The sequence below is a fragment of the Talpa europaea genome (genome assembly GCF_964194135.1).
Source record: "Talpa europaea genome assembly, chromosome: 10".
NCBI classification, from domain to species: Eukaryota; Metazoa; Chordata; class Mammalia; order Eulipotyphla; family Talpidae; genus Talpa; species Talpa europaea.
In genome coordinates, this window is record NC_140077.1 from 88,835,761 (window position 1) to 88,862,197 (window position 26,437).

General features: G+C 39.5%; 2 protein-coding genes across 4 annotated transcripts in view; both read left to right on the plus strand.

The window, feature by feature from the left end:
• The window catches only part of EPRS1 (glutamyl-prolyl-tRNA synthetase 1), a gene marked incomplete at both ends in the record, with an annotated part of 62,369 nt that extends 44,611 nt beyond the window's left edge, over window positions 1-17,758 (plus strand). For all 3 annotated transcript variants that reach the window (XM_084245042.1, XM_084245041.1, XM_084245043.1), the window contains 9 exons: window positions 209-288; window positions 515-616; window positions 1,088-1,243; window positions 2,301-2,498; window positions 4,369-4,542; window positions 8,528-8,688; window positions 10,656-10,734; window positions 17,446-17,510; window positions 17,608-17,758. In XM_084245042.1, coding sequence (XP_084101168.1) covers window positions 209-288; window positions 515-616; window positions 1,088-1,243; window positions 2,301-2,498; window positions 4,369-4,542; window positions 8,528-8,688; window positions 10,656-10,734; window positions 17,446-17,510; window positions 17,608-17,758 — 1,166 coding nt within the window. The remainder of the gene's footprint in view (window positions 1-208; window positions 289-514; window positions 617-1,087; window positions 1,244-2,300; window positions 2,499-4,368; window positions 4,543-8,527; window positions 8,689-10,655; window positions 10,735-17,445; window positions 17,511-17,607) is intronic.
• Window positions 17,759-23,980: 6,222 nt separating this feature from the next.
• SLC30A10 (solute carrier family 30 member 10) overlaps window positions 23,981-26,437 on the plus strand; it is a gene marked incomplete at both ends in the record, with an annotated part of 33,560 nt that continues 31,103 nt past the window's right edge. Inside the window, one exon of the mRNA XM_084246164.1 lies at window positions 23,981-24,431. Within this exon, the coding sequence (XP_084102290.1) occupies window positions 23,981-24,431 (451 nt within the window). The remainder of the gene's footprint in view (window positions 24,432-26,437) is intronic.

Consider the following 26,437-nt stretch of genomic DNA (forward strand, 5'->3'; position numbering starts at 1 on the left):
AGGTAGATTTTTTTCCCCTTGAGTTATCTGCTTTGTGAAATCTATACCATTTCACATAACCACTACAAGCATCAAAATCACATTTACCTAAACACAGTGTTTTAATTCCTATTAGTTATGATGCTGGTTTAAGTCTTAACCAGCCTTCAAGGAGAAATACCACCTATGATGACTAATTTCTGCCTATATTTTTCCGATGTCTTTTCAGTAATGTATCCTTCATATGCAAAGTGGGTGCAGTCACACAGAGACCTGCCCATCAGGCTCAATCAGTGGTGCAACGTGGTGGTAGGTGCATGCCCCTTCCTCTGTTCTCATATTTTTCATTTTCGTTTATTTCCTCAAAGCACATTTTGTGTTCCCTTATTTTTATATACCAAGGATTGATAGTGTGGAAGCATTTCAGAAGTACTTTGGATCACAGTTAACAATTTCTGATTGTCGGCCATGTAAAGTTGTTAATAAAAACTGAAAAGCACTCTGTGTGACCAAATTGTGTTCTTGCCTCTTCCAGCGTTGGGAATTCAAACATCCTCAGCCTTTCCTACGTACTCGAGAATTCCTTTGGCAGGAAGGGCACAGTGCATTTGCAACATTTGAAGAAGCAGCAGAAGAGGTATAAAAAGTCTCTCATATTACATTCTATTTCTTTGTCCAGGCTCTGTTTCTTCCCCCACCCCTAGTTGCAAGCAATGTATTGCTCTATGTTTACATAGTAACTCTAAGTTAAATTTTGATCTGATCTCAAAATATCATTTAAAGGTAATTTCTTGGTAAATATTGTTACTTAAAATTTGTGTATTATTGGGGCCCCTGGTGGCACCAGGATTGACGTCTCAGCACTATCAGGCTATCACCAGCCACGACGCATGGGTTTGAGTCTCCCACCAGGGAGCTGACCCACATGGCACAGCTGACCTTTCCTATCTTGCCCGATGCTTCCCTCAGCAGTGTATTTTGTTAGATCTGCCTGTTTTGCTCCCTACTCTGTCTCTGGTGAATCCTTTCACTTCCTGCTCCTCTGGCCTACACCCCCATTCTTGTATGCATAAATTTGAACATATTTTTATTTAAAATGTTGTTACAGGTATTGCAAATACTTGACTTATATGCTCAAGTATATGAAGATCTCCTGGCAATTCCTGTTGTAAAAGGAAGGAAGACTGAGAAGGAGAAATTTGCAGGAGGAGACTACACCACTACATTGGAAGCATTTATATCTGCTAGTGGCAGAGCTATCCAGGTATCAGAGCTGCATTGGTTCCTGGGGGACTGACTGGATTCCTAGCCTGTGGGAGAGCCAGCAGATTTCTTCTCTCATTAGAGAAGTGTTACAGGGCAGGGAGAGGTGCAACCCAGACCCCCCCAAAACCTGCCTGCTCTAAATGGGTTCTGCCATCTGCCGCATCAACACAAAACATATGAGACTTTAATGGGAAGGAACTTTAATAAAACTAGGAAACAATACAGGAGAGGCAAAGAGTCTAGTTTCTAAATGAAGCACCCAAAGTTACCCTTCCCCTCGTGGGTAAAAGTCCATCCATATGGGATCGGCCCAGAGCAAGGCCCTAAAGCCTGCCACAAGTCTAAAGCGTCTTTCAGTGGGGACCCACAGAAAAGGGTCAGAAACAACCAGACAAGCCTGGAAGGAAAAGAGCAAAATCAAAATCAAGACAAAAGCTGCCGTGGTCACCTCCCCACAGGTCTCACCCACATCTGTGTCACCCAGTCCACGACCAAAAGACAAGCGCAGTTTCTTCACATGTCTCTAGGCTCCATGTGCCTCCTCCAGGTCTCCTTCTGGCTCCATCCTGCTTTCTTCCTCAGTCTCCTCTGTAGCTTCTTCTCTCCCTGCTCAGCTCTACCCTCCCTTGGGTGGGGCAGGAAACCTGGATCCCCCTTTCCTGGGTACCACCCTGTTATAGAAGGAGATGCTTAAGTAATATTACTTGTGCTTTCTAGATTATAATTATAATCTTAAGTATATCTGTTCCACTTCCCTAAATCTCCAACATCAATTAAGTCATGGCTTATATCCTCAATTATAAAAGTGTAGATTCTTTCTCCATCTTTGTAGTTATAGTTACTTCTGTGACAGGGGCTGCTCCAAGCAACATTCTTCTACAGTATTTTTGACTAATCTTGGTCCTCTTGCTTATGCACCAGAATCTTATTTAATAAGGAAAAAGAAATATAAAATGGATCATTTCATCTTAAAGCATGTTATCTAGTAATTATTTTCAACAGTGTAATCTTATTAAACTTGAAGTTCATATTTCTGTTTTTTTTTCTTTTTTCAGGGGGCAACATCACATCATTTAGGACAGAACTTTTCCAAAATGTTTGAAATCATATTTGAAGATCCAAAGGCACCAGGAGAGAAACAGTTTGCCTATCAGAACTCCTGGGGCCTGACAACTCGAACTATTGGTGTTATGACCATGGTTCATGGGGACAACATGGGTTTAGTGTTGCCGCCCCGTGTTGCCTGTGTTCAGGTAAGGATGATATTTATCATTCCTTTATAAAGTCTTGTTTATAGTAGTCATATTTACTAAGGGAAACTTGAGAGGTTGGTTTTCTGGCTGTTGGGGAGATTAAACTTATGTAGAAACAAGGTAGAATACAATCTAAACCGTAGTTATGGTGTATTTTTGTTTGTTGTTTGGCAGACTATTGACATCTTTTACTCTAGTATCCTCTACATTAACTTTGGAAGTAATCATTTCTACATTAAACAAGTTTTTTAGATTAGGTGAATTGCAGTTTTTATGAAAGTCAAAATGCAGTGTTCTGCGTAGGACAGAAGACAACGAACCTAAGCAACATGTCACATCATGTTTGCACAAGGCCACCAAACATTGTTATCTTGGTAACAAAAAAAGTGGCAGGCCCATGTGGGAGCCGTAGCAGAGTTTGGTTTTCTAAAAACCACAAAGGTAAATTGCTCTTATGACTAAGCTCTTAAGACCAAAGCTCTAATGACATCAGAGTTTTATATAGGGATTCTCTTGCTTCTGGTTAGCACATCATCTGTTTTAATGTGTGAACTTAACAGGCATTTGTGAGCAGTTGTGTAAAATTACTGTGTTTACAAAAATGGCCCAGAAGTGACACAACAGGTGATGCACACGCATATTCATGCACATCTTCAGCCATGAAAGGGATTCTCATGCTACAGGCCTGAGCTGGAATTCTAACTTCACCAGCAGCTGCTAAACACATATGTCACACAGAACAGGCAAATAATATGCTCATATTACATTAAAACTGAAACAGGTTTAAGGCCATTCAAATTTAACCAGAGGCATAAATCTCTTATGCCTGTCTATTTATGTTTGAAACATGCAAGTTTTAGCTAGTGGTCTCAAACTTGTAATTTTCAAACTCCAAAAAGAAAATACAGAAGAGATAAATACAATAGAAGTTATATTTAAAAAGAGGAACATACAAAGTTGTAGTTAAAGTGAATTAAATAACTATTAAACATTAACAAACATTAAAATTGTAAAATTTGCTTGCTACATATGGGAACCAGCCCTGTTCTAGGAATTAGGTAATATACACAATTATTTTCAAGTACAATTACTTTATGTTCTCTACACAATAGTAGCACACACCTTTGCCTACAAAACTGTCAGGATCTAAAGAGCAGAGAAGTAACATGTTTAGGAGAAATAATAGGAGTCAGAATATTCAGGGGGCCCCTTATCTAGGGCCACAGCCGGAAGTTACTTGTTCTTTATTTTCACTGTACCCATATTGTAGCTCTCAGAATCAAAATGTTTTTTCCCTTTTCAGCCACCATTTCCCTCAGAATCTGAACCTCTCCGTTTTTGTCCCAGATGAAGATACCTTGCTTTCAATTTTGCTTCTTCAGTTTTCTCTGGACTAGTCAGCTCTTCTGACAAGGCTGCCGAGGGGTTATACTGCTCTCTCTTATCTAGCTAGCTTCTCTCTCTTTTTTCATCTTTTACTCTTTTAATTTTTTAAACTATTTTATAGAAAACTTAAAAAAATTTTTTATCATAAAATATTAATTTTTTTATTGAAGTAGCATTGATTTATAGCATGTTTTAGGTATACATCATTTATATAAAACTTTTTAGAAATTGTTTTTTGATATGACTTATTTATAATAGGTTAAATTAAATAGAGTGGGTCAAATGAAAATACACTTAGCACAGACAAGCAATATGTAGCAAATTGGTAGACATCTTGTGTAGATTAGAAATAACCCACTGGTGATTTGTGTTCAGATTTTTGATTATTAGTTCGCTTTATAACTTGAGTGTTATATAGTGAAAGGACTGTTACTTCTGTATGCTGATTCCTTGTATAAATTTGTGGGTTTGTGCTGGGTTCTAGGTGGTAGTTATTCCTTGTGGCATTACAAATGCACTTTCTGAAGAAGACAAAGAAGCTCTGATTGCAAAATGCAACGAGTATCGAAGGCGATTACTCAGTGTTAATGTTCGAGTTAGAGTTGATTTGCGAGACAATTACTCACCAGGTTGGAAATTCAATCACTGGGAGCTCAAGGTAATTCTTCAGTTGTATCTTTTATTCCCACATTCCTAATTTGGATTTAGATCTACATATACTTTTATTAAATGTAAAGTTTTTGTTACTTTTCTCTTTGGATAGTTGTGAGTTCATCTTTACTTAATCTAAGGGTTGAGCACACAGGTCAAAACTTAGTAATAATGATTCCCACAGTTTAGATATTTGCTAAATTTGAAATCATTTTTGTGGAAACTTATTTTTATTATGTTGGAATAAAAATGATCTTGAAGACCTTGTTCATGATTAATAAATCTAATATGGTTCTACAAAAATAATTAAACTAGGAATTTATATAATAAACAAGTTATTTAAGTAGTAAGGGTGTCAGAATAAGGGTAGGCGGGCATCACCAGCTGCCATTATTACAGCTCAGCCTTGAAGCATCAGAGGTTAAATTCATATGTTTTTTCATAACACATTGCTCATGCCAGTTGTTGATGTCTATTTTGTATGTTTTTATTTAATGTATATCATTAAGAGATGATCTATATTCTTAACTTCCATTTTTCAGACTTCTGGGATTGAACCTTCTTTCTTATGTTGAAATAGGGAATCTTATTGGATCTAACAATTAGAAGTCAAGAATTTATAAATTCATGTTAATAGAAAATGAATGAGAAATTGTAGCCCTAAACTTCCAAATATGAAAGCTCAGCAATGTAGGGATTGTCTTCCTTAATAATGTATGTTGTCACAGTTGCTAATATTTATCCCTTTATTTTAAATGGCCCCCAAGGTGTATTTTTTGTGCTGGAGAGTATTAGTTGTGTTGATGCAGCTTTCCTTTTATATAATACACTTTCCCTTTACATGTTCTCTGACCTTTAATGCAGACATTAAAAATGAATTTTTTCTCTATGTAATTTCCCCTAATTTGCAGTCTTTTTTTGCTTACTCACAATTAGTAGTTGCACATGCTTGAGGTATCAAATGTTAAAGGAGAAACCTCTGCCTTGCTGCTAGTTGGATTTAAAGAATAAAGATGGTGTCCATCCTCATGTTGTGTTCCTTCTCTCTCACTTTCAACTCCCCTTCCTCCTATAGCTGACCTGGCTTTGTCGTTGTTTTTAGCACTCTGGTGAACCTCTACTATGAGGGGAGAGGAAAGAGGGAGTTGGTCTGAGAAGGAACATCTTTGTTGACATTCCTCAAAAGAAAACAAAGCACCTAAAATCTAAATGTGATGCCTAAAGTTAAAAGCCCTGAGAGACTTGACCAGCTAGTGAAAAATACTGATGGTACTGTTTAATGCCATTTTTATTTCATTTAGCCCAAGAATTCATGAGAAAAGCACATTTAAAAAAAAATATATTTATTTATATAAGCACTGGGTACAGTCAGAAGTGCAGGAGGGTGAGAGAATTCACCAGAGCCAGAGCGGAGAGCAGAACAGGCAGACTTGATGAAATACACTGCTGAGGGGAGCAGCAGGCACAGCAGGAGAGGTCTGTCATGCCATGTGGGACCCTTGCTGGCAGCCGGGGATCAAACCGACCCTGCAGAGGCTACGGGCAGCTTCTTAGCCCAGCGCTCAACCTCTGCGCCACCAGGGGAGGCCCAGGAAAGAACATTTTGGGAGATAGAGATTTGTAGTCATCTGATAATGATTCACTCTGTGTGTGGTGTGTGTGTGAGAGAGAGAGAGATGTATCAGGAGACTCACTTGGATTAATGAATGAAGTAGACGATGGTTGGTTGCCAGAACAGGAGTCAGTGAGTCCCATAACTCTTTTAGTCCCATCCTGTGCTATTGAAAATAGAAAGAGGAAAATGAGTGAACTGAATACTTTTTTTGTGTGTGTGTGTAGAACAAATAGGTAATTTTGTGTTGCTGTTGGAAAGAAAAACCAGAGTTCTTTATAAGTCAGTTCATAACTAGTTACTTAGCAAAGGCCATCAACAAAATACATTCCTCCTCATGATCTGACCTCAGATTATCTTTCCAACTTTTATTTTTCATTATCACCTTTCATACATCCCTTTTTTCTTCTTTGCAGACAGTCTTTCTGGTTTTCTAAAATCTAAATGAGTTTTTTGTGCTATTTCTTCTACCTGGATTGTACATTTTTTTAGATCATGCAGCTATCACAGGTTTACATTAATAATAATACAAAAAATTAATTTTTCCTTTTGAAGCTTTTGAAAATAAAATGCTGGTCTGGTGTCACATCACCCTTCAAACATGTTCTCACACGTAATCAACAGTATAGCCAGCAAAATCAGGATGATGACATTTTATACTTACCGTTGTCTAGTTCTAGAACCATCAGCTATGGAGCAAAGTTCTCTCGTGTCCTTTATAGCAGAAGGATTGAGTTCAGAAGTTGCATAGAGTTCTCTCATCCCTTTAGTTTCTCTTAGTCTGGAAAAGTTTTTCCATTTTTCTTTATGATGATCTTGAAATAACACTGTTCTCATAGTTTTTTATTGTTAGTTAAAAAAAAATTTTTTTTTAAAGATTTATTTATTTATTTATTTATTTATACAAGCACTGGGTACAGTCAGAAGCACGGGAGGGTGAGAGAATTCACCAGAGCCAGAACGGGGAGCAGAGCAGGCAGAAGGACCAAAGTACACTGCTGAGGGGAGAAGCGGGCGGCAGGAGAGGTCTGTGCGCCATGTGAGACCCTGGCTTGGTGGCCGGGATCGAACTGGTGCTGCAGAGGCTGCAGGCAGCTTCACAAGCCAGCGCTCAACCGCTGCATCACCGGGGAGGCCCTGTTAGTTAAAATTTTTATGGATCCAGGGTTTCTGATACTATTCAGTGGGGTTATAATCTGTTGCTGTCACTATTCATTTTAACTCTCAATATGACCAGCAGGATCCCTTAACATCTGTATTCCTCCAGCACTTCTTGCTTTTTGGCATAAGATGTTGCCAAGCTTATCTTGTGCTTCCTCTGTCCCTGCCCTGAAATTAGCCATAATTCTAAAATATATTTGTAATGGAGCTTCATATTTACTGCTGGTGTTCTCATCGCTTTGGATCTGTCACTGCTTCCAAATCTTCTCAGTAGATGGAGCTGTGAATATGTGTATGCACACATGCACACTTACACTTCGTATCTATTTTGATATGGACTTGATAACTGAGATCACATTAATTCCTTCCATTTCAGTCAAAACCACAGGAACTGTTAGAGTGTTCTCCCATTCCATCTGTAACTCCCCTCTCTGAAAGCCAGCTCCAATTATGTTTAATATATTTATTTATCTGATCAGTCCTCTCATGTGCACCCAATCTCTCATTGGCATGGCAACTACTCCCACCCTGCCGCACCCTTACTTCCTGGGCTTTGTCTCCTAAGACCAGACTTACCTCACCTAGAGGCCCTCCCCAACCCTGGCTTGGTCTCCCTGTTTGTACACCTGCTCCCCACTCCATGCAGGATCTGGTGCTCCTGGGCTTAGTTGTCATATCTTTTTAGCTTCCTTTATGTCCTGTTTTGTGAGAGAAGTTGGGAAGCTGATCTGGACGGGGACCTCAAGGGCAGCAGATTTTTCTCATTAGGTTTATGCTGTCTTACTAGACTAGATTTCTATAGTATCTTAGGAATATTACCTTTTTTTAATTTGCTATACCTTTGCTTTCTTCATTTTTTTTAGAGATTTATTTATGCATGCAAGAACTGGAGTGCAGGCCAGAGGTGCAGGGGGTCACCAGAGACAGAGTGGGGAGCAGAACAGGTGGATCTACTGAAATACATTGCTGAGGGGAGCAGCAGGCGAGACAGGAGAGGTCTGCTGCACCATGTGGGTCACCTCCCTGGCCAGGGATTGAACTCTCACAACAGTGGCTGGTGATAGCTTGTAGTGCTGAGACTTTAACCCCTCCACCACCAGGGAAGCAGGCCCCTGCTTTCTTCATTTTTATGATTTATAATGATAAAGCCCCAGGGTAAATCTGTATGTTCAATTGAAGACATGCATGTATTGTTTTTACTGCCTTGTTGGTTTTCTAGGGAGTTCCGATTAGACTTGAAGTTGGGCCACGCGATATGAAGACCTGTCAGTTTGTAGCTGTCAGACGAGATACTGGGGAGAAGTTGACAGTTGCTGAACATGAGGCTGAGACTAAACTTCAAGCTCTTTTGGAAGACATCCACGTTAGCCTTTTCACAAGGTGAGCACTTTAGAATTGTCTGTGTCTCTCATTTGCAGATCTTATTTAGTCTTTCAGAACTAGACCAAAGAACACATGCATTATTCATTTGTCTCTGAAGGCCTTCAGTAATCCTTGCACTGGAGGGAGTGAACTCATGTTAGCTTCAATTTTGATGTTTGCATCTGTGTCTTTTGGTGATTTCTCTTGCTTTCCCTGAAGTGGGAGTGATAGTACATACATCTCTTGAGAGGTTACCCAATAGAAATGCATTTGAAGCTCAGCTAGAACACACCGCAGGTAATATTGTCAGAGAGGAAAGCTATGGCTGCCTTTCAAATAATGCATTTAGCACAGTAGTCCTTTTCCAGGGAATCTCTTGAGTCACCTGGGAGCTTTGGCAGTAGCAGCTTACCTGAGCCTCATCTGGAGATTCTGATTCACTGGTTTTGAGATAGGCTCTGTTGTTGGGATTAACATTTTCTCTCATTGATTTAGATATACACCTATTTGGAAATCACTGCTTTTGCTGACTAAAGGGCAGTTCTTTTGGTTGACATTTTTATTCAATAAATTTGTTGATGTAAGTTGCATGAAGGTGCTTTTTTTCTCCATGAGAAATTATCAGTAAAATTATTTTCATTATGAAAAAGGAAAAAGAAGCTTTATAAGCATTTTTATTTTTGTTTGAATTGCCCTCTTGTAAAGGCTACTTATACTTTTTTAGCTCTTATGTTCTGTGGTAACAGAAATATTAGATTATATGTGGTAGATGCTTAGTAAATATTTTCCAGGTGAATTTATTGACAGAGGTGATAACTTTATGGGAGAAATTATTAAGCTGCCTCCTTGCTCTCATCCAAGTTCTCCATTCCTTTTCAGATATAAGGCACTTACTAAATAAGTCTGTAACTTGCATTTTAGCATTGTTTCTAAATTATTGTTCTACTAAGGCATACATACATACTCATTGTAGAAAAGGCATGAAATAGTAAAAAATAGAAAGAAAAAATAAAATTGCCTATAATCTCACTTTCCTGATATAATTAATAAAAGATTTTGTGTTTCCTTCTTGCTTTTTTGTGAGCAGGTGAATATGAGTATCTATAATTGAGACCAATCTGTATATGTGAAGTCAGATTGTAAATTTTCACTTAACATGAGTTTGTCTTACCATTGAATTTTGATTTTTTTTTTATTTTCTACATTGCACTGTTTACTAAATATAGGTTCTTTTTCTTTTTTTTTTTTTATTAAGGAAAAAGAAAAGTAGGTTGGGCTAATGCTACTTTCATGTTTTGTTGTTTTTTTTTTTTTTAAAGTTCAATTATACTGGCTGGTGCTAAGAGTTTTGTACAAAGAGACTACCCAATCGTTAACAGAAGAAGGGGAAATGGATGTGGTGTGGTGGACAGCTAAGGCTAGCAGGTCCACGTGTCTCACCCCTGAGATTCATAAAAGTAGTTGCCACCCAGGAGTGGTCCTTTTGGTAATGTGTGACTTTGAATATAGAAGAGAAAAATACAGCATATAAAGGACTTAATTACGTAGTACATAATTATGTGCAGATAATGTATTTTTTTTCTTTTCAAAATATGATCCTAATCCTATGTGGTGGTCCAATATTGTGGAAGGGATTGTCCAATATTCCTATATTGTAGAAGGAAAAACTCAAGACATGGGGGTTTTAAAAAATAACCCAAACTAGGTAGTAACTGGTATAGCCAGGAGTAGAATGTGGGTCAGTAGAGATTGAATGGCAGTGATGGAAAGAATTATTGTGAAACATGTTGTAAACAATTTCATGTTTACAATAATGCAGTGCTGAGTTAACTGAGATTTACTGAATATCACTGCTAGTGACAAAGATTCAAATTAGTTCTCCCTTCCGGATTATTGTTCTTTTATTAAATTATGACTATCCTAGTTTTTTTTTAAAATTTTGTCATATTGGGAAAAAATATTCTTTTCTAATTATCTTTTAATAGAGCTTCTGAAGATCTTAAGACTCATATGGTTGTGGCAAATACAATGGAAGAGTTTCAGAAGGCATTGGATTCTGGAAAGGTAAGAAAAATTTTTAATATGAAAATATTTCAGAAAATGTATTTGAAAACTCACTGAACTTACGCCTGATATAATCCCCATTTGAAGGCCAGTCACACAAAAGGATTCTGTATTTCCAGGATTTTGCTGTTTGTCTTGGGCTTTTTTTGAAGCATCACAGCATGCTACCATTTTTCTTTCTTTTTTTTTTTTTTTTAATTATTTTTTAAAAGCTTTGTCTTTTTACAGCTTTTTTTTTTTTTTTTTTTTTTTTTTTAAGATTTATGTATTTATACAAGCACTGGGTACACTTAGAAGTGCAGGAAGGTGAGAGAATTCATTCACCAGAGCCAGAGGGGAGAGCGAAACAGGCAGACTGATGAGGTACACTGCTGAAGGGAGCAGCGGGTGACAGGAGAGGTCTGTGCGCCATGTGGGACCCTCACCGGTGGCCAGGGTTGAACCAGCGCTGCAGACGCTGCGGGCAGCTTTGCAACCCAGTGGTCAACCACTGCACCACTGGGGAGGCCCATGCTACCATTTTTAGATAACGCCATCAGCTGATTATGTAGAAACTTCTTTTCATGTTTGATATGCTGGCTGACCAGCATTTTTCTGCATGAAAACTGTGTCATTATTGAAAGTTTTAATTTTTTTTTAGCTTGATATAAGTTTTTAAAGATAGAATGTTCTAGCTTTAGAAATGTAAGGCCCAGAGTCCTAAAATGAGGTTTCACGTCCATTTCTTTCCATTCCCTGACCTTGTATAATTCATATCTTGGCTAATTGAATTTTTTTGTTTGTTTTTGTTTTTTTTAAAGATTTATTTATTTATGCATCCAAGAGCTGGGTTACAGGCCAGAGATGGGAGGGGTGAGAGGATTCACCACAGAGTGGGAACAGAACAGGCAGACTGACTGAAATACACTGCTGAGGGGAGCAGCAGGCGAGACAGGAGAGGTCTGCTGTGCCATGTGGGTAGCTCCGTGGCTGGCTGGGGATCGAACTCGTGCTGCAGAGACTGGGGATTGCTTCATAGTGCGGTGCTTAACCCCTTGTGCCACCAGGAGGCCCCCTAATTGAATGTTTTGACTAATTAGGGAAAAGTATTCCTCACTTCTGAGGATGGATTTCAGGAGTGGTTACCACTGGGTCCTTGAGGCTACACAGTTTTTTTAATTAAGTAGTCAGTGACTAAGATTTTATTCAGCTTTGTGTTGTGTGTATACAGTTATTCCTAGCTGAAAACTGATTTTCATAAAGAAGAGGCCCTGATTGGAAAGATTATTAATTGTTGGAATGAATTATTATTAATAATGAATAATTATTAGTATTTTTGGTTTACAAAGTGGATGTACAACCAGTCCTGTGTCCCCATGTTGTAAGTGAGAAGAGTAGGGAAGTGTCTGAGTCACCCTGAACTACCAGAAGTGGAACTGAGTCAAGAATGCAGCTTTCTCTTCTCACTGGTTTAATGCACTTGCCACTATCTTTTTATTTTTTTTAAATTCACGTTGAGAGTGTAAGGCAAAGTTTTGATTGTTTGCGGTCATAACTTAATATTTTTCTTACTGCCTGAGCTGAGAAAATGCTTGTTTCTCTGACTCTCAGTTTACTAATCAGTACACAATACAAAATCTCAAAGCCCCCCAAGATCTGTGTTCTTCAGGACTTAGCCTTCTAGTCTTGGTTTATTGCTTTTGCATTTTTCCACCTTTCTGGTTTTATAATCTGTCGCCAGACTCCAACTGTGTACTTGTAACAGAAGGCTAGAGGGTAGATGACCTCCTGGTGCGGTGCTTTTTTTCCCCCCTCTTATTTATGATTATTTTATTTTTGTTCCATTAATTATTAAAGTATTTCCTTTATTATAGAAATATGGTAGTCACTTCTATAGTACATCTGCTAAAGCCATTGTGTAACAGTTAATAAATCAATAAAGTAACTGTCAGTTATCCATTGCTTTTTCAGAGAAATGAATCCCAGCTGGTCTTAGTGGAATCTTATCTTTTATTTGATATTAGATATGCTACTGGAGAGATTTCAACCTCTGTTCTAGAGTAGCATATAGGATTTTAGTTGTATGTCCAAAGAACACATAGAAACCAAAACAAATTTTATTTCTTGGATTCAGTAGTCACTTCCATCCGCCATCTCACCTCATGCGGTCGGTTTGAATGTGTTGCCTGACCACCAAGTAACGTTTGAGGAGATTGTAAATAAAATTGTATTTACTGGGAAGGGGAAGCAGAAAGGGATCTTTGGAACTTGACTGTAGGTGAAAGTTTAATTTTCTACTCTTCCCTGTTGATGTAAATGAGAAAAATTGTATCTAATTTATAGACCTTGATTTTAGTAAATTTTTCTGAGGGGATGATTTGTTTATTTATTAGCTAAAGATTTATTTATTTATGCATATAAGAGCTGGGGTACAGGCTAGAGATGCCGGGGGTGAGAGGATTCACCAGAGTCAGAGTGGGGTACAGAACTGGCAGACTGACTGAAATATACTGCTGAGGGGAGCAGTGGGCAAGACAGGAGAGGTCTGCTGCACCATATGTGGGTAGCTCCCTGGCCTGTGATCGAACTCAGACCATTGTGGTGATAGCACTGAGACTTAACCCCTAGGCTACCAGGGAGGTCCCCAAGGGGATGATCTTAATTAAATGAAAAATAATTATTTTTATATAATACATGCTTTTTATATTTTCTGGTTTTGACATGTATTACTAATCTTTTATAGATGACTGATTTTTGATCATCACTCATTTTCTACTAAAGAATTTAAGAATTTAAGATATTATATAAAGATACTACATGTTGTCAAAGATTGTGTTTTAAAAATACAGATATAGATGAATGAGAAATAAAAAATTAAACCTTTCCAGAAATGGCCTAAAATGCACACTATCCTTTCATATAATGAATTACATCTGTAAATATCAGAAATTTCAGGTCTTAACCATCTAAATTTTACTTTAAACTAGAAAGAATTAAAAATTTTTTAATAAAATTATATTTGCGCAAATACATTCAGTAACAACTTTACTTCATTTTGTTCCTATGCTTCCAACATCAAAATTTAAAAAATGATTTTAAAAATATATTCCTTTTCAGGCCTAATAATTTTATCTCAGAGAAAAAGAAAATAAGACTATTTACTTTGAAATTTGTCAGTTATAAAAAATCTAGCTGTAACTTTTGGGAGTTAATAAAAGTAGCATTTGCTGGAAACCAGATTTGAATTTATTACCCAAAGGTATTCTTTGTAATTTTTATGGTTTTTTAAGTGAGACAGTGATTAAAGTTTTTGCTCCATTTTGTCTGTAGTAATGAATTTTAAACAGTATTTTTATGAATGTACTTTTTTTTCATGTTTGTAAGCATGCTAATGATTTATCAAGTTTCCTTAGAGGTCAGCAGATGTGTTATTTCAGCTCCTATAGCTGTAGGCTTGGTTTTTTGTTTTAGTTTTTTTTTTTTAATAATAAATTTTATTTTTATATTCCCCATACAATTGCAACCCCCCCATTCTGACCCCAATCCCTCCCCTCCCGCCCCCCACCTCCCAAAAAGTGTCTCTGGTTCATAGTTTTTTGTTGATTTTGATTTTCACTTTCTTATAGTTATTCATTTTCCTGGTCCCTTATTTAAGTTTTCTAGATTCCTGCTATGAGTGAGACCATCCGGTATTTTTCTTTTTCTTTCTGGCTTATTTCGCTGAGCATGATCCCTTCCAGCGCCATCCATGTTGCTGCAAATTGCATGTGTTTATCTTTTTTGAATGCTGAGTAATATTCCATGGTATATATATACCACATCTTCTTGATCCAGTCATCTATTTTTGGGTATTTGGGCTGTTTCCATAGCTTAGCTATTGTAAATTGTGCTGCTATAAACATAGGGGTGCAGGTGTTCTTTGGAATTGATGTTTCTGTGTCCTTTGGGTAAATACCTAGGAGTGGAATTGCTGGATCATATGGAACCTCTATGTTTAGTAGGTCCAGAAATCTCCACACAGCTCTCCATAGTGGTTGGACCAGTTTGCACTCCCACCAACAGTGCGGGAGAGTTCCTTTTTCTCCACACCCTCACCAACATTTGTTGTTGCTAGTTTTTTTAATATGTGCCATTCTCACAGGTGTAAGATGGTATCTCATGGTAGTTTTGATTTGCATTTCCCTAATTACAAGTGATGTTGAACATTTTTTCATATGCCTGTTGGCCATTTGCATTTCCTCTTCAGAGAAGTTTCTTTTTAGCTCTTCTGCCCATTTTTTGACTGGATTATTTTCTTTGTTGTTGTTGAGTCTCATCAGCTCTTTGCAGATTTTTGTGATCAGTCCTTTATCATTAGTGTTGTGTGCAAAAATGTTCTCCCAGTTGGTGGGGTTTCTCTTTGTTTTTGTTATTGTCTCTTTTGCTGTGCAGAAGCTCTTTTTTTTTTTTTTTTTTAAGATTTATTTATTTATTTATTTATTTATTTATGCAAGCAGTGGGTACAGTCAGAAGTGCGGGAGGGTGAGAGAATTCACCAGAGCCAGAGCGGGGAGCAGAGCAGGCAGAAGGACCCAAGTACACTGCTGAGGGGAGCAGTGGGTGGCAGGAGAGGTCTGTGCGCCATGTGGGACCCTCCTCCGGTGGCCGGGGAGCAGCCGGGGATCGAACTGGCGCTGCAGAGGCTGCAGGCAGCTTCGCAGCCCAGCGCTCAACCGCTGCGCCACCAGGGATGCCCAGAAGCTCTTTAATTTGATGTAGTCCCAGCTGTTTATCTTTGCCTTCACTATCACTGCTTTGGGTGATGTGTCTGTAAAGATGTCTTTGATGTGCATATCACGTAGTGTTTCACCTATATTTCCTTCTATGTATTTTATGGTTTCAGGTCTTATGTCTAGTTCTTTAATCCATTTTGAGTTGATTTTTGTGTATGGTGTGAGGTAGTGGTCAAGCTTCATTCTTTTGCATGTAGCGGCCCAGTTTTCCCGGCACCATTTATTGAACAAACTTTCTTTGCTCCAATGCATATTCTTTGCTCCTTTGTCAAAGATTAGCTGACCATAAATCTGTGGGTTTATTTCTGGATTTTCTATTCGATTCCAATGGTCTGTATGTCTGTTCTTGTTCCAGTACCATGCAGTTTTGATGATTATGGCTTTGTAGTATAGTTTGAAGTCTGGGAGTGTGATGCCTCCATTCCCTTCTTTTTTTTTTTCAGGAGAGCTTTGGCTATTCGGGTTTTTTTGTGATTCCATATGAATTTCATCAATAATTGTTCTATTTCTTTGAAGAATGACATTGAAATTTTGATTGGAATAGCATTGAATCTGTATATTGCTTTTGGTAGGATGGCCATTTTAATAATGTTTATTCTTCCAATCCATGAGCAGGGGATGTCTTTCCATTTCTTTGTGTCTTCTTCTATTTCTTTTAACAGTGTTTTAATTTTTCTTTGTATAGGTCCTTTACCTCTTTTGTTAGATTTATTCCCAAATATTTGATTTTTTTTGTTTCTATAATAAAAGGGATTTTTTTTTTTATTTTTGTTTTAGTTTTCATTTCAAACACTTTATTTTTACCATCCCCTCCTTCCCTCCATCCACCCACTGCCACCCCCTAGGATTTGCCCAGACATTTTTATTGTCTTTTAAGGCCAACTATCACTCTGGGGAATTAGGCTAACGCATCTTGCTCAATGAGCATGAGAGGAAGATAACTAACCCCCCTCACCCCGGATACCATTCACCTGAGGAATTTCTCAGTTTTGTGTAATTTTCTAATCTCTACTTTCACTTTACTTCTTAGAGAAGCTTTTAAAACAGGCCTAACCAAACAAATCCTGAGTGCAGGGCAGGGTTTACAGGAGGGAGTCTTTTTGAACAAGGCATGTGTGTGCCTGGAAATAGTTGGTGAGGAAGCTGGGCAACTCTCAAGCTGCTTTTAAAATAGCATTTCTAATGCAAGGGGATTATCCACCTCCTTGATCTTCCCACCACTATCCTTGATCTCCAGGATTTTTTTTTACCAGACTATTCCTTATTATTGCAGACAAACTTTATTTTGAAATAGATATGCCATAAAAAACTCAGGATTCACACTTGGGAGAAATCTTAATTCTTGCCTGCTGCAACATTCACATTTTACAAAAGAAAACTCAGACTGTCAAACAGGTAGCAAACTTCACATTCAGATCAAATCTCAGGTCTCTTGATGCTGCCCATTACTGTGTGCTCTGTGAAAGAAAAATGGAGACATTATTTTGGCAAATGACTTGACTTTCCAAGACTTTTAGACTTTGGAAATGACTCACTTACCTATAAACATGTTAAAAACAATGTGACATAAAGTGAGGGCTACTGATGTAGTTACTGTTACCAACCCCTTAAAAATCGGTTTTCTGTTAGGCCTCTGTCCTGTTAGCTTTTTAGCTGGGAAGAGCAGCTCAGGGAGGAGACTTAGGTCTGCTCCCCCTTTGTTCCTTCTCTTCAGGTACCTTTTGGTAGCCAGTTATTGGATATTTTCGTGTATTACCAGAGTGTCTTTGTTATCTCCTGCTATTTTGTGGTGTGTGGGTTTTGAGTAGTAGAAAAACATTCTTTTCTTTTCTCTTGGAAAGTTCCTAGCAGCTTTGCAAAGGGCTGGGTGACATATCCATTTTGCTTGTATGTTCAGGGGGGAATTCAGATTTTCCCTTTATAGATAGGAGTGATAAATACTAAACGTTTTCCTTCTCAGATCGTGCAGATTCCATTTTGTGGGGAGATTGACTGTGAAGACTGGATCAAAAAGACCACTGCCAGGTGAGTGTGATAAGATAAAATGTGTCAGCCTTACCATGAAGAAGGGGAGAAATACACAGCATAAATGAATGAAATTCTTGTTTGATTTTAATTTCAGGGATCAAGATCTTGAACCTGGTGCTCCATCCATGGGAGCAAAAAGCCTCTGCATCCCCTTCAAACCACTCCGTGAGCTGCAGCCTGGAGCCAGGTGTGTCTGTGGCAAGAACGCAGCCAAGTACTACACCTTGTTTGGTCGTAGTTACTGAGGGAGACATCGAGACCCCATCGCCATCCCAAATAACTTTTTAAAAAAAATGATACTAATGTCTTCCCAAATACAGACAGTTTTATGATTTTTTAAAAATAGTAGCTGTAAAAGGAGGTCACACAAGACAAACACCTATTCTTATGCTTAAATTAACAGTGGGGAAAAGAATTTTTCTGTGAACAACCCTGGTAATAAATCATGAACTAACACTGTTTTGTATATTCATTTGTCATTTAAAATACCTGAATTAGTGCCACAGGAAGGAAATTCCTGTGAGGAGATGAAGATAACCTCAGCAACTGTTCTGTCTCATAAGTACCTCTCATTTGTACACTTGGCTCCACCAATTATTCTGATTGCATATGTCCAACCTCTTCCTTTCCTTAACTCCAGAAATGTACCCCCCAAAATTTTTCCCTTGAGTTTCTCTCTCCCTCTCATCACCACTGCCTCCTCTGGGGTTGTTAAGATACAAGTCATGGTTTCTGAGTGGGCAAACAGCCCTCCTAACATCTTCTTATTTACCCCCACCCTCCACCTCCTGGCCCACCACACCAGTTTACACTGGGTCCATTATGCCACATCCTACCAAAGCTGACTTCTTCATTTCCTGCCTTCTCAAATCTGCTGCTGAAAAGACTTCTCTTTTTACCAAAATTACTCCTATGACTTATCCTCCTGCTTCTCTGCCCCTCACTCCTTTCTGAGACACATTTCTCTCCTGGCATTTCTCCACATGCCTGCTCTTAGGCATTGGGGTGCCAGCGTCCCTACTGAGTCTCTGCTCACGCTAACTAATCAGCCTTATCTAATCCCAATGGCATTAGTGGGATGAGAACACCAATATTTTTATCTCTGCTTTCTCGACCCATGTCACCTGCAAGCTGAATTCTCTTGAGTGTTCTATCAACTCCCTCAAGTCAACCAATACACGCTCATTCATTTGGCCAAATTGTTGCCTCTTATAGTGACTGCCTAGTGTCCTGGGCGGCATTCCAGTTTCACCTCAGGCCAATATCCACATTCTGCACATTCCCACATGTGCTTTTTTTTTTTCCCTGATGTACAATTTACTAAGATATTTTTCCTCCCCTTACTGTCCTCTGCTGGCTCATCATCACTGACAGAATACAGTCTAAAGCCTTTATCCTTGCTTAGCTCAACCTACCTGCCCAGTTTTCTCTTGAAGCAACCCAGTGAAGTTCTTTGCAACCGAACCACTTGCAGTTCCCTGTAAACAACATGCTATCTCCTATCTCCGTCTGCCCCTTTGCCTGGAATGCCTTCCATGCCTCATTATTGCTAGTCTATTTAGTAAGCCTTTTATTTCAGTGTCCTGCTCCAATAGGCTTTTCAGCTTAGTGATAAATACACCAATAAATGGAAAAGGCTGCAAAAAGGATTTCAATTTTGAGCTATGCTTTTAAGGCTGAGTAGACTTTTAATAAAGACTAAGGACATTCCAGGCAGAGGCAACATCATGCAAAACCATGAAAATTTTATAACATTTTTATAATTCTTAAGTTGGTCGGAAATTGTCAATTGAAAGCAGGTTAAATAGTAAGTGTGCATTCCAAAACTCATGTTTTGAGTCTATATATTCTTTTTTTTTTTTTTAATTTTTTTTTAGATTTATTTATTTGTACAAGCACAGGGTACAGTCAGAAGCGTGGGAGGGTGGAGAATTCACCAGAGCCAGAGCGGGGAACAGAACAGGCAGACTGATGAAATACACTGCTGAGGGGAGCAGCGGGCGGCAGGAGAGGTCTGTCTGCCATGTGGGACCCTCGCCGGTGGCTGGGGATCGAACCGGCACTGCAGAGGCTGCAGGCAGCTTCGCAGCCCAGCGCTCAACCGCTGCACCACCAGGGGAGGCCCAGAGTCTATTTATTCTTATCCCTAGCTTGAGGAGACAGCTTCTCGAGTGATTCTGCCAAACCTTCAAACATCTAATTGCTAGCCTACTCAAAATTCTTCCAAAAAAATCAAAGAGGGAGGAAAACTCTCCAACATGTTACATTACCCTGTCCCCAAAACCAGCAAAAACAGTACCAAAAAAAGAAAATTATAGACCAATATCTCTGATGAACAGAGGCAAAAAAAAAACAAAAGAATACATACTTCCTCATGCCAGTGACATGAAGCTCTTATGAGAATTGCATAAGCTCTCTCACCCAACTCCCAGCTTGGAATTTCAATTAGATGTCTAACACACACCAAACAACATCATCCAACCCTTCCCCCAACACTGTTCCTATAGTCTTACCTTCATTTCAGTTGCAAGATCATTCTTCCAGGCCTAACCCCTGAGTGTCACCTTGAATCTTCTCTTTTTCTAATCCCTCACATCCAGTTGCCCAGCAAATGCTGTTAACTTTGACCTCAAAATATACCCTGGGACAGGTCAGTTTTATGGTTGTGAGGCTGGGTGCCAAGCTTGGTCCAAAGCTCTGCTTTGCTGTCTTAAAATTCTTAATAGTGAAAAATAAATTGTGATAAAAAAATAAAGCTTAATCATTTTTAAAAGTACATTTCAGTATTAAATACATTCACATTTTTAGGCAACCCAGAACTTTTTTATCTTGTGAAAGTAAAATTCTGTACCCACTAAACAATGACTCTGTCATGTCCTCTTCCCTCAGCCCCTGACAATCATCATTTTCCTTTCTGTGAGCCTGACAACTTTATTTTTTTGTAGAACTGGGCCAGAGGAGGAGGGGATGTGTGTGAGAGGATTCACCAGAGGTGGGGGCAGGGAGGGTGAGAGGATTCACCAGAGACAGATGGGGAGCAGAACAGGTGGATCTACTGAAATACACTGCTGAGGGAGCAGCGGGCAAGACAGGAGAGGTCTGCTGCCCCATGAGGGTCAGCTCCCTGGCCAGAGATTGAACTCAGGTGAAGGTGTTATTGCTGAGACTTAACCCTCTTGGCCACCAGGGAGGCCTCTGGACCTGACGACTTTAGATAGTTCATAGAACTGGAATCATAGGATATTTGTGTGACAGACTTACTTCACTTAGCATCAGGTCAAGGTTTAGCTATGTTGTAGCAGATGTCCAAATTTCCTTTTTTAAGGTACCCAGAAGTGGCACTGTAGGATCATGTGGCAATTCTATTTTCAGTTTTCTGAGGACCCTGCATACTGCATTCCATGGCAGCTGCACCATTTTAAAAAGGAGAAATAGCGAATAGTTTCACTTGTAGGAGGAATACAGGGAAAACGAACAAAGGGTCAGGAAAAAGATGAAACTTGCAAATTGACCATAGATCTGAGGCATATAGCAGGGGCGAGGGAGGGGAGGGGCCAACATCGGACTAAAAGCAGACGGGACTGTGGTGATGGGTCAGGGTGCTGTGGTGGTGGGAGTACTATGGGGACTACATCTGAAAGGAGGAATCAAACACTACAAAAAATAATGACATAAAATTTTTTAAAAATTAATTTAAAAAATTCTTAATAATTTGTGAACAAAGTATCCTACACTTGCATCTTGCAAGCAGAGCCCATGAATTGATTAGCCAGCTCTGCCTGTATGTTCTCACTTCCCGTGTAGCCGAAGTCACCTGTCTTTTGTTTAGATGATTACAATAGCTTCCTTGCTGGTAGCTGACTTCAGATCATCTCAACACAGGATCCAATGATTCTTTTCAAACATCATTCTGCACCATACACTGCCATCTGTGGACTCCATGTGCTCTGGCCCTTCCCTCCAGCACCCATGTGCCTTCATGGCCCATTTCTCCCCCAGTCAACCCTGCTGAGCTCCTTGGGTGCACCTTGAAGTTCTCCTGCTGGTTGTTCCCTCTGCCTGCACTTGGCTCTGTTTCTTATCACCTGCAGTTGTTACACAAAGAAGATCTCAGTCAATTCTTCCCTGACTCTATTTAAAATTACAGCCCATCCCTATGCCAACACTCTCCCCCTCTTCTGTGCTTCATTTGTCTCCATCGCTTTTATTATCTAACATTCAATAAATTTTGTGATTTATCTTGTTGATTGTTTCCTCTCACAAGAATATAAGCTTGATGAAAGCAGGGACTTTTCTTAGTTTTATTCACTGCTATCTACCCAGAGCCTAGAACTGTGTCTGACCTGTAGGAACACAGAAGTATTTGTAACATGAATGGAAGACTGAGATAGGCTTAGTGCAGTCATTTTCATAGTCTGCTTGTGTTAGAAATCTAACTATTAGAATATCACTTGATTTGGAGATTATTTATGAGATACTAACAAAATTACTAGAGTGAAAGCCAAGTTGTTAGGCTTCAGGTAAAGTTGGTGTGTGAGAGTTCTCTCAGTAAACAGAACCAATAGATTGTGGATATAAAGATTATAAAGAAATGGCTTGCCTGATTATGGAGGCTGAGAAGTCCCAAGATCTGCAGGGTGAATCAGCAAGCAGGAGGCTCAGGAGGGTGGAGGGAAGGCTCACAGGCTCAAGATTTCAATTCAGCAGATTTCAATTCACTTCAGTTTGAGGCTGAAAGTAGAAAATAAACAATATCCTTATTCCAGCTTGAGGGCAGTCAGCAGGAGGTCAGCCATTTTGTTCTGTTCAGTGTTTCAACTGGTTGGGCAAGACCCACCACACTAGGGAGAGCAACCTGCTTTCATGGATCTACTAATTCAAATGTTAATCTCATGTGAAAACACCTTCACAGAAATATCCAGAATAATGTTTGATCAAACGCTTGGGTACCTAGTGGCTCAGTCAAATTGACATGTACAGTTAACCATCTGAGCCAGACTTTAAAGTCAGAAAAGATTGGGCAGAGTCATTTCAGCCTATATTTCTTTAAACATAGACCATAGGTGGTCTGCTCAAAAGAATATAGGTCTCCACTGATAGACATACTTGGGAACTGGCAACCCAATAGAGATTATAATTGGCAGACGGTAAAATTAAAAACACAAAACAGGTCCTCCATGGTGGCGCAAGGGGTTAAGAGTCAACACTATGAAGCTATCTGCAGCCACTGCAGCACAAGTTCAATCCCAGGCCAGGGAGATAATCCTGGCACAGCAGACCTCTCCTGTCTAGCCTGCTGCTCCCCTCAGCAGTATATTTCAGTCAATCTGCCAGTTCTGCTCCCCACTCTGTCTCTAGTGAATCCTCTCACCACCACCACCCCCACACCTCTGTCCTGTGTGCATAAATAAATACATCTTTAAAAAAATAAAAAATAGGGGCCTCCCTGGTGGCACAAGGGGTTAAGATGCAACCTATGAAGTTATCCACAGCCACTGTAGCTCAAGTTCGATCCCTGGCCAGGGAGCTACCCACAATGCACAGCAGACCTCTCCTGTCTCACCCACTGCTCCCCTCAGCAGTATATTTCAGTCAGTCTGCCTGTTCTGTTCCCCACTCTGTCTCTGGTGAATCCTCTCACGCCCCACCCCTGCCACACCTCTGGCTTGTACCCCAGTTCTAGTATGCATAAATAAATCTTTAAAAAAAATAAAAAATAAAAACACAAAACACTTCTTTGCATCTGTTTCATCATTACAATTTGTCTTTCCTCCTAAAACTGACGGAGGTATGTCACTGGTTCCTCCAGTTTAAAGGTATTTTATCTTTCTTGGACATGAGGAATGTTTTCCTTGTCTTGTTTATGGATACTGTTTGGAAGGAGGTGCTTATTGATTCCAGGGCCGAGGACCAAGCTGTCCAGAAGTTATCCGGATTCATCTCTTCACTCTCTGTAGCTCTGATCTCTGGATCGGTGACACCAATAATATTCCCCGTTCCGAGCAGTAAACAGCATTTAGAATTATCTGCATACCAGGTAGACAAGATATGCTTGTGAGTGTTAATGACTTGTCCAGAGCAGGCACAGCACACAGCCAGGGAGGATGCTGGGGAGTCTGAAGCCATGAATGAGCTTTTGCCCCCTTCAGAGAGGCTCTCCACTTCTTGGATTACACGCAGAAAAGCCTAAAGGAAAGAAATCACTTCCAGTCCCAATCTGAAGCCAACGTCTTCCCTTTCCTTTACCCCCAGCTCACGTGACATCTCTTGCTTAATTGCCCTTTAAACTGTGTTATGGTTTTATAGAGGCCTATAAAAGTGATTTTTCAAATATGACGAGCACCGAAAGGCCGAAAGGAGAGTGATCCCCGGGAGAGTGATCCTGTGCTTGCAATCTCTAAATCTGTAGCTGCCTCCCTAGGAATTCGTCTTCGCTGCAAGGGTGAGAGGAAGCGCCAGCCGGCACCATGGGGCGATACTCCGGAAGGAGCTTCCGGCTGGTGGTCATGTGCGTGGTGAGCATCCTGCTCTTCGTGCTGGAGATGGCGGTCGCCTACATCGGCAACTCTCTGTCCTTGGCCTCCGACGCCTTCGCTGTCCTCTCCCACCTGGTGTCCATGATCATAGGCCTGTTTAGCTTGCGGGCCAGCAGTATAAAACAGCACAGAAAGAGCACCTTTGGCTTTCTCCGAGCTGATGTGGTGGGGGCCTTTGGCAATTCCATTTTTGCTGTGGCGCTGATGTTCAGCATCCTGATCGAAGCTGTCAAAAGGTATATCAACCCCCAGAAGACCGAGGAGCCGCTGCTGGTTCTCAGTGCTGGCATAATCGGGCTGTTGTTCAATGTTCTCAACTATGTCATCTTTTTGGACTGCTGCTACTGCAACCCGCACAGGCCCCAGGGAGACCTAGAAACAGGTAAAGGCGCTGGGGTGGGTGGTGCTTCTGTGGGAGCCTTGGAGGTGCCGACCCGGGAGTCTGCTTGTCCCCAGGATTTTGCTAAAAGTCTGTCTCAAGAGTCACCTCTGGTCTGAAATTTCATGTGGGCAGGTGGGCTGCCGCTGCTTTCATCTTGGACACCTTTAAATTTTAGTCACAGGGAAAGAAAGTGTGTTCAGATAGGAAGAGAGGGGGTCCAGGCAGTCAGCAGAGCCTTAGAGGGAGCGATGTGAAATAAAGTCAATTTCTATTGAAAGCAGTCTCTTGCAGGTGACTCACTTTTGTTTACCCAATAAAAGTTACTGTGTTTGAATATAGAATAATATGTTGATGTTCTCATAAAATAGGTTTTAAAAAATTGGATTACATAACCAATCCATCCTTGGGTGGGCCGATAAACTCTTAGGAATTTAATAGGGAATGTTGTACAAAAAGACAGTAAGTCTAGGATACTTAGCTCTTTTTGGAATGGAGATATTTATATTTATTTAGGTATCGTGTGCAGCTGTCTTACTTCAGAAAAAGGAAAACTACTGATACCTGGATTTTCAGGAGGGATTTAAAAGTAGGCACTAAATTTAGTAAGTCATCAAAAGATTGAATTAAATCTTGGTAAAGAACAATATATCAAAAGCAATCAAAAGGGTTAATGACGAAATGGGAACCATGTTTCTTGCCACAAGAGGAATTATATATGTATATCTATCAAAATCTTCCAGAAGGGAAATTTCAAGTGTTTTTTATGGAGCCCTGAGCCTGAGCAGACCAGGTCCAAAGTTGGTTCCACCAAGGCCGGAGTTGAGTCATTTCCCCTAGCCTGTTTGCCCCTCTGCAATGAGAGGTAGTAGGACTAAATAAGGGCGTCCCTGTATAGCACTTAATACATACTTGGCAAAAAGTAATTAAATACTGATTTATAGAAATCAAAATGCTAGCCTTTGGATTATGTGTAATCCACTATCATTTATTCTGTTTGCTCCTCTGGATTTTCAAAAATTTCACCATTTTCCTTACTCGATACAGTTTCTCTCACTAGCAGGGGCATTTTATAACTAAGCCTGAGGACCTTAGAGTCTAAATTTGCATTTCCTTAGGTGTGAGTTTGTCTCTGGGCTGAAAAGTTATGATCAAGAAGGTATTTTTGACTAAAGTGAAAGGCAAAATAAAAATAACAAAAATTGCAAGCATGAAGGAAGCTTCCATTGTAAATTATGTCAGCCAGGTCCAACTCCTTTTATCCATTTTGAGTCATTTTTGTGCACAGTGAGAGGTAATGGTCTAGTTTCATTTTTTCTGCTTGTGGTGGTCTAGTTATCCCAGCACCATTTATTGAACAAACTGTCCATGTTCCATTGTCGTTCTTTGCTCCTTTATCAAAGATCAGTTGTCCGTATAAGTGTGGCTTTATTTCTGGACTCTCTATTCAGTTCCATTGATCTGTGTGTCTGTTTTTGTTCTACTACCAAACGGTTTTAATTATTATGGCTTTGTAGTATAACTTGAAGTTTGGAAGTGTAATACCTCCTTTCTCTTTGTTTTCATCAGTAGGGCTTTGGCTATTCATTTTTTTTGTGGTTCCATATGAATTTTATCAGTATTTGTTCTATTTCTTTGAAGAATGTCATTGAGATTTTTATTGGAATAGCATTGAATATGTATATTGCTTTTGGGAGGATGGCCATTTTAATAATGTTAATTCTTCCAATCCATGAACAAGGGATGTCTTTCCATTTCTTTGTGTCTTCTTCTATTTCTTTTAACAGTGTTTTATAATTTACTTTGTATAGGTCCTTCACCTTTTTGTTAGGTTTATTCCCAAGCATTTGTTATTTTTTGTTTCAATCATAAAAGGGATGGCTTTCTTGATTTCTTCTTCTTGTTGATTTTGTATCCTGCTGCTTTACTACACTGGTTGATTATTTCAAGTAGTTTTTCTGTGGAGTCGGGTCCAACTCCTTATCCTACCTCTGTCCTAATTCTCATTT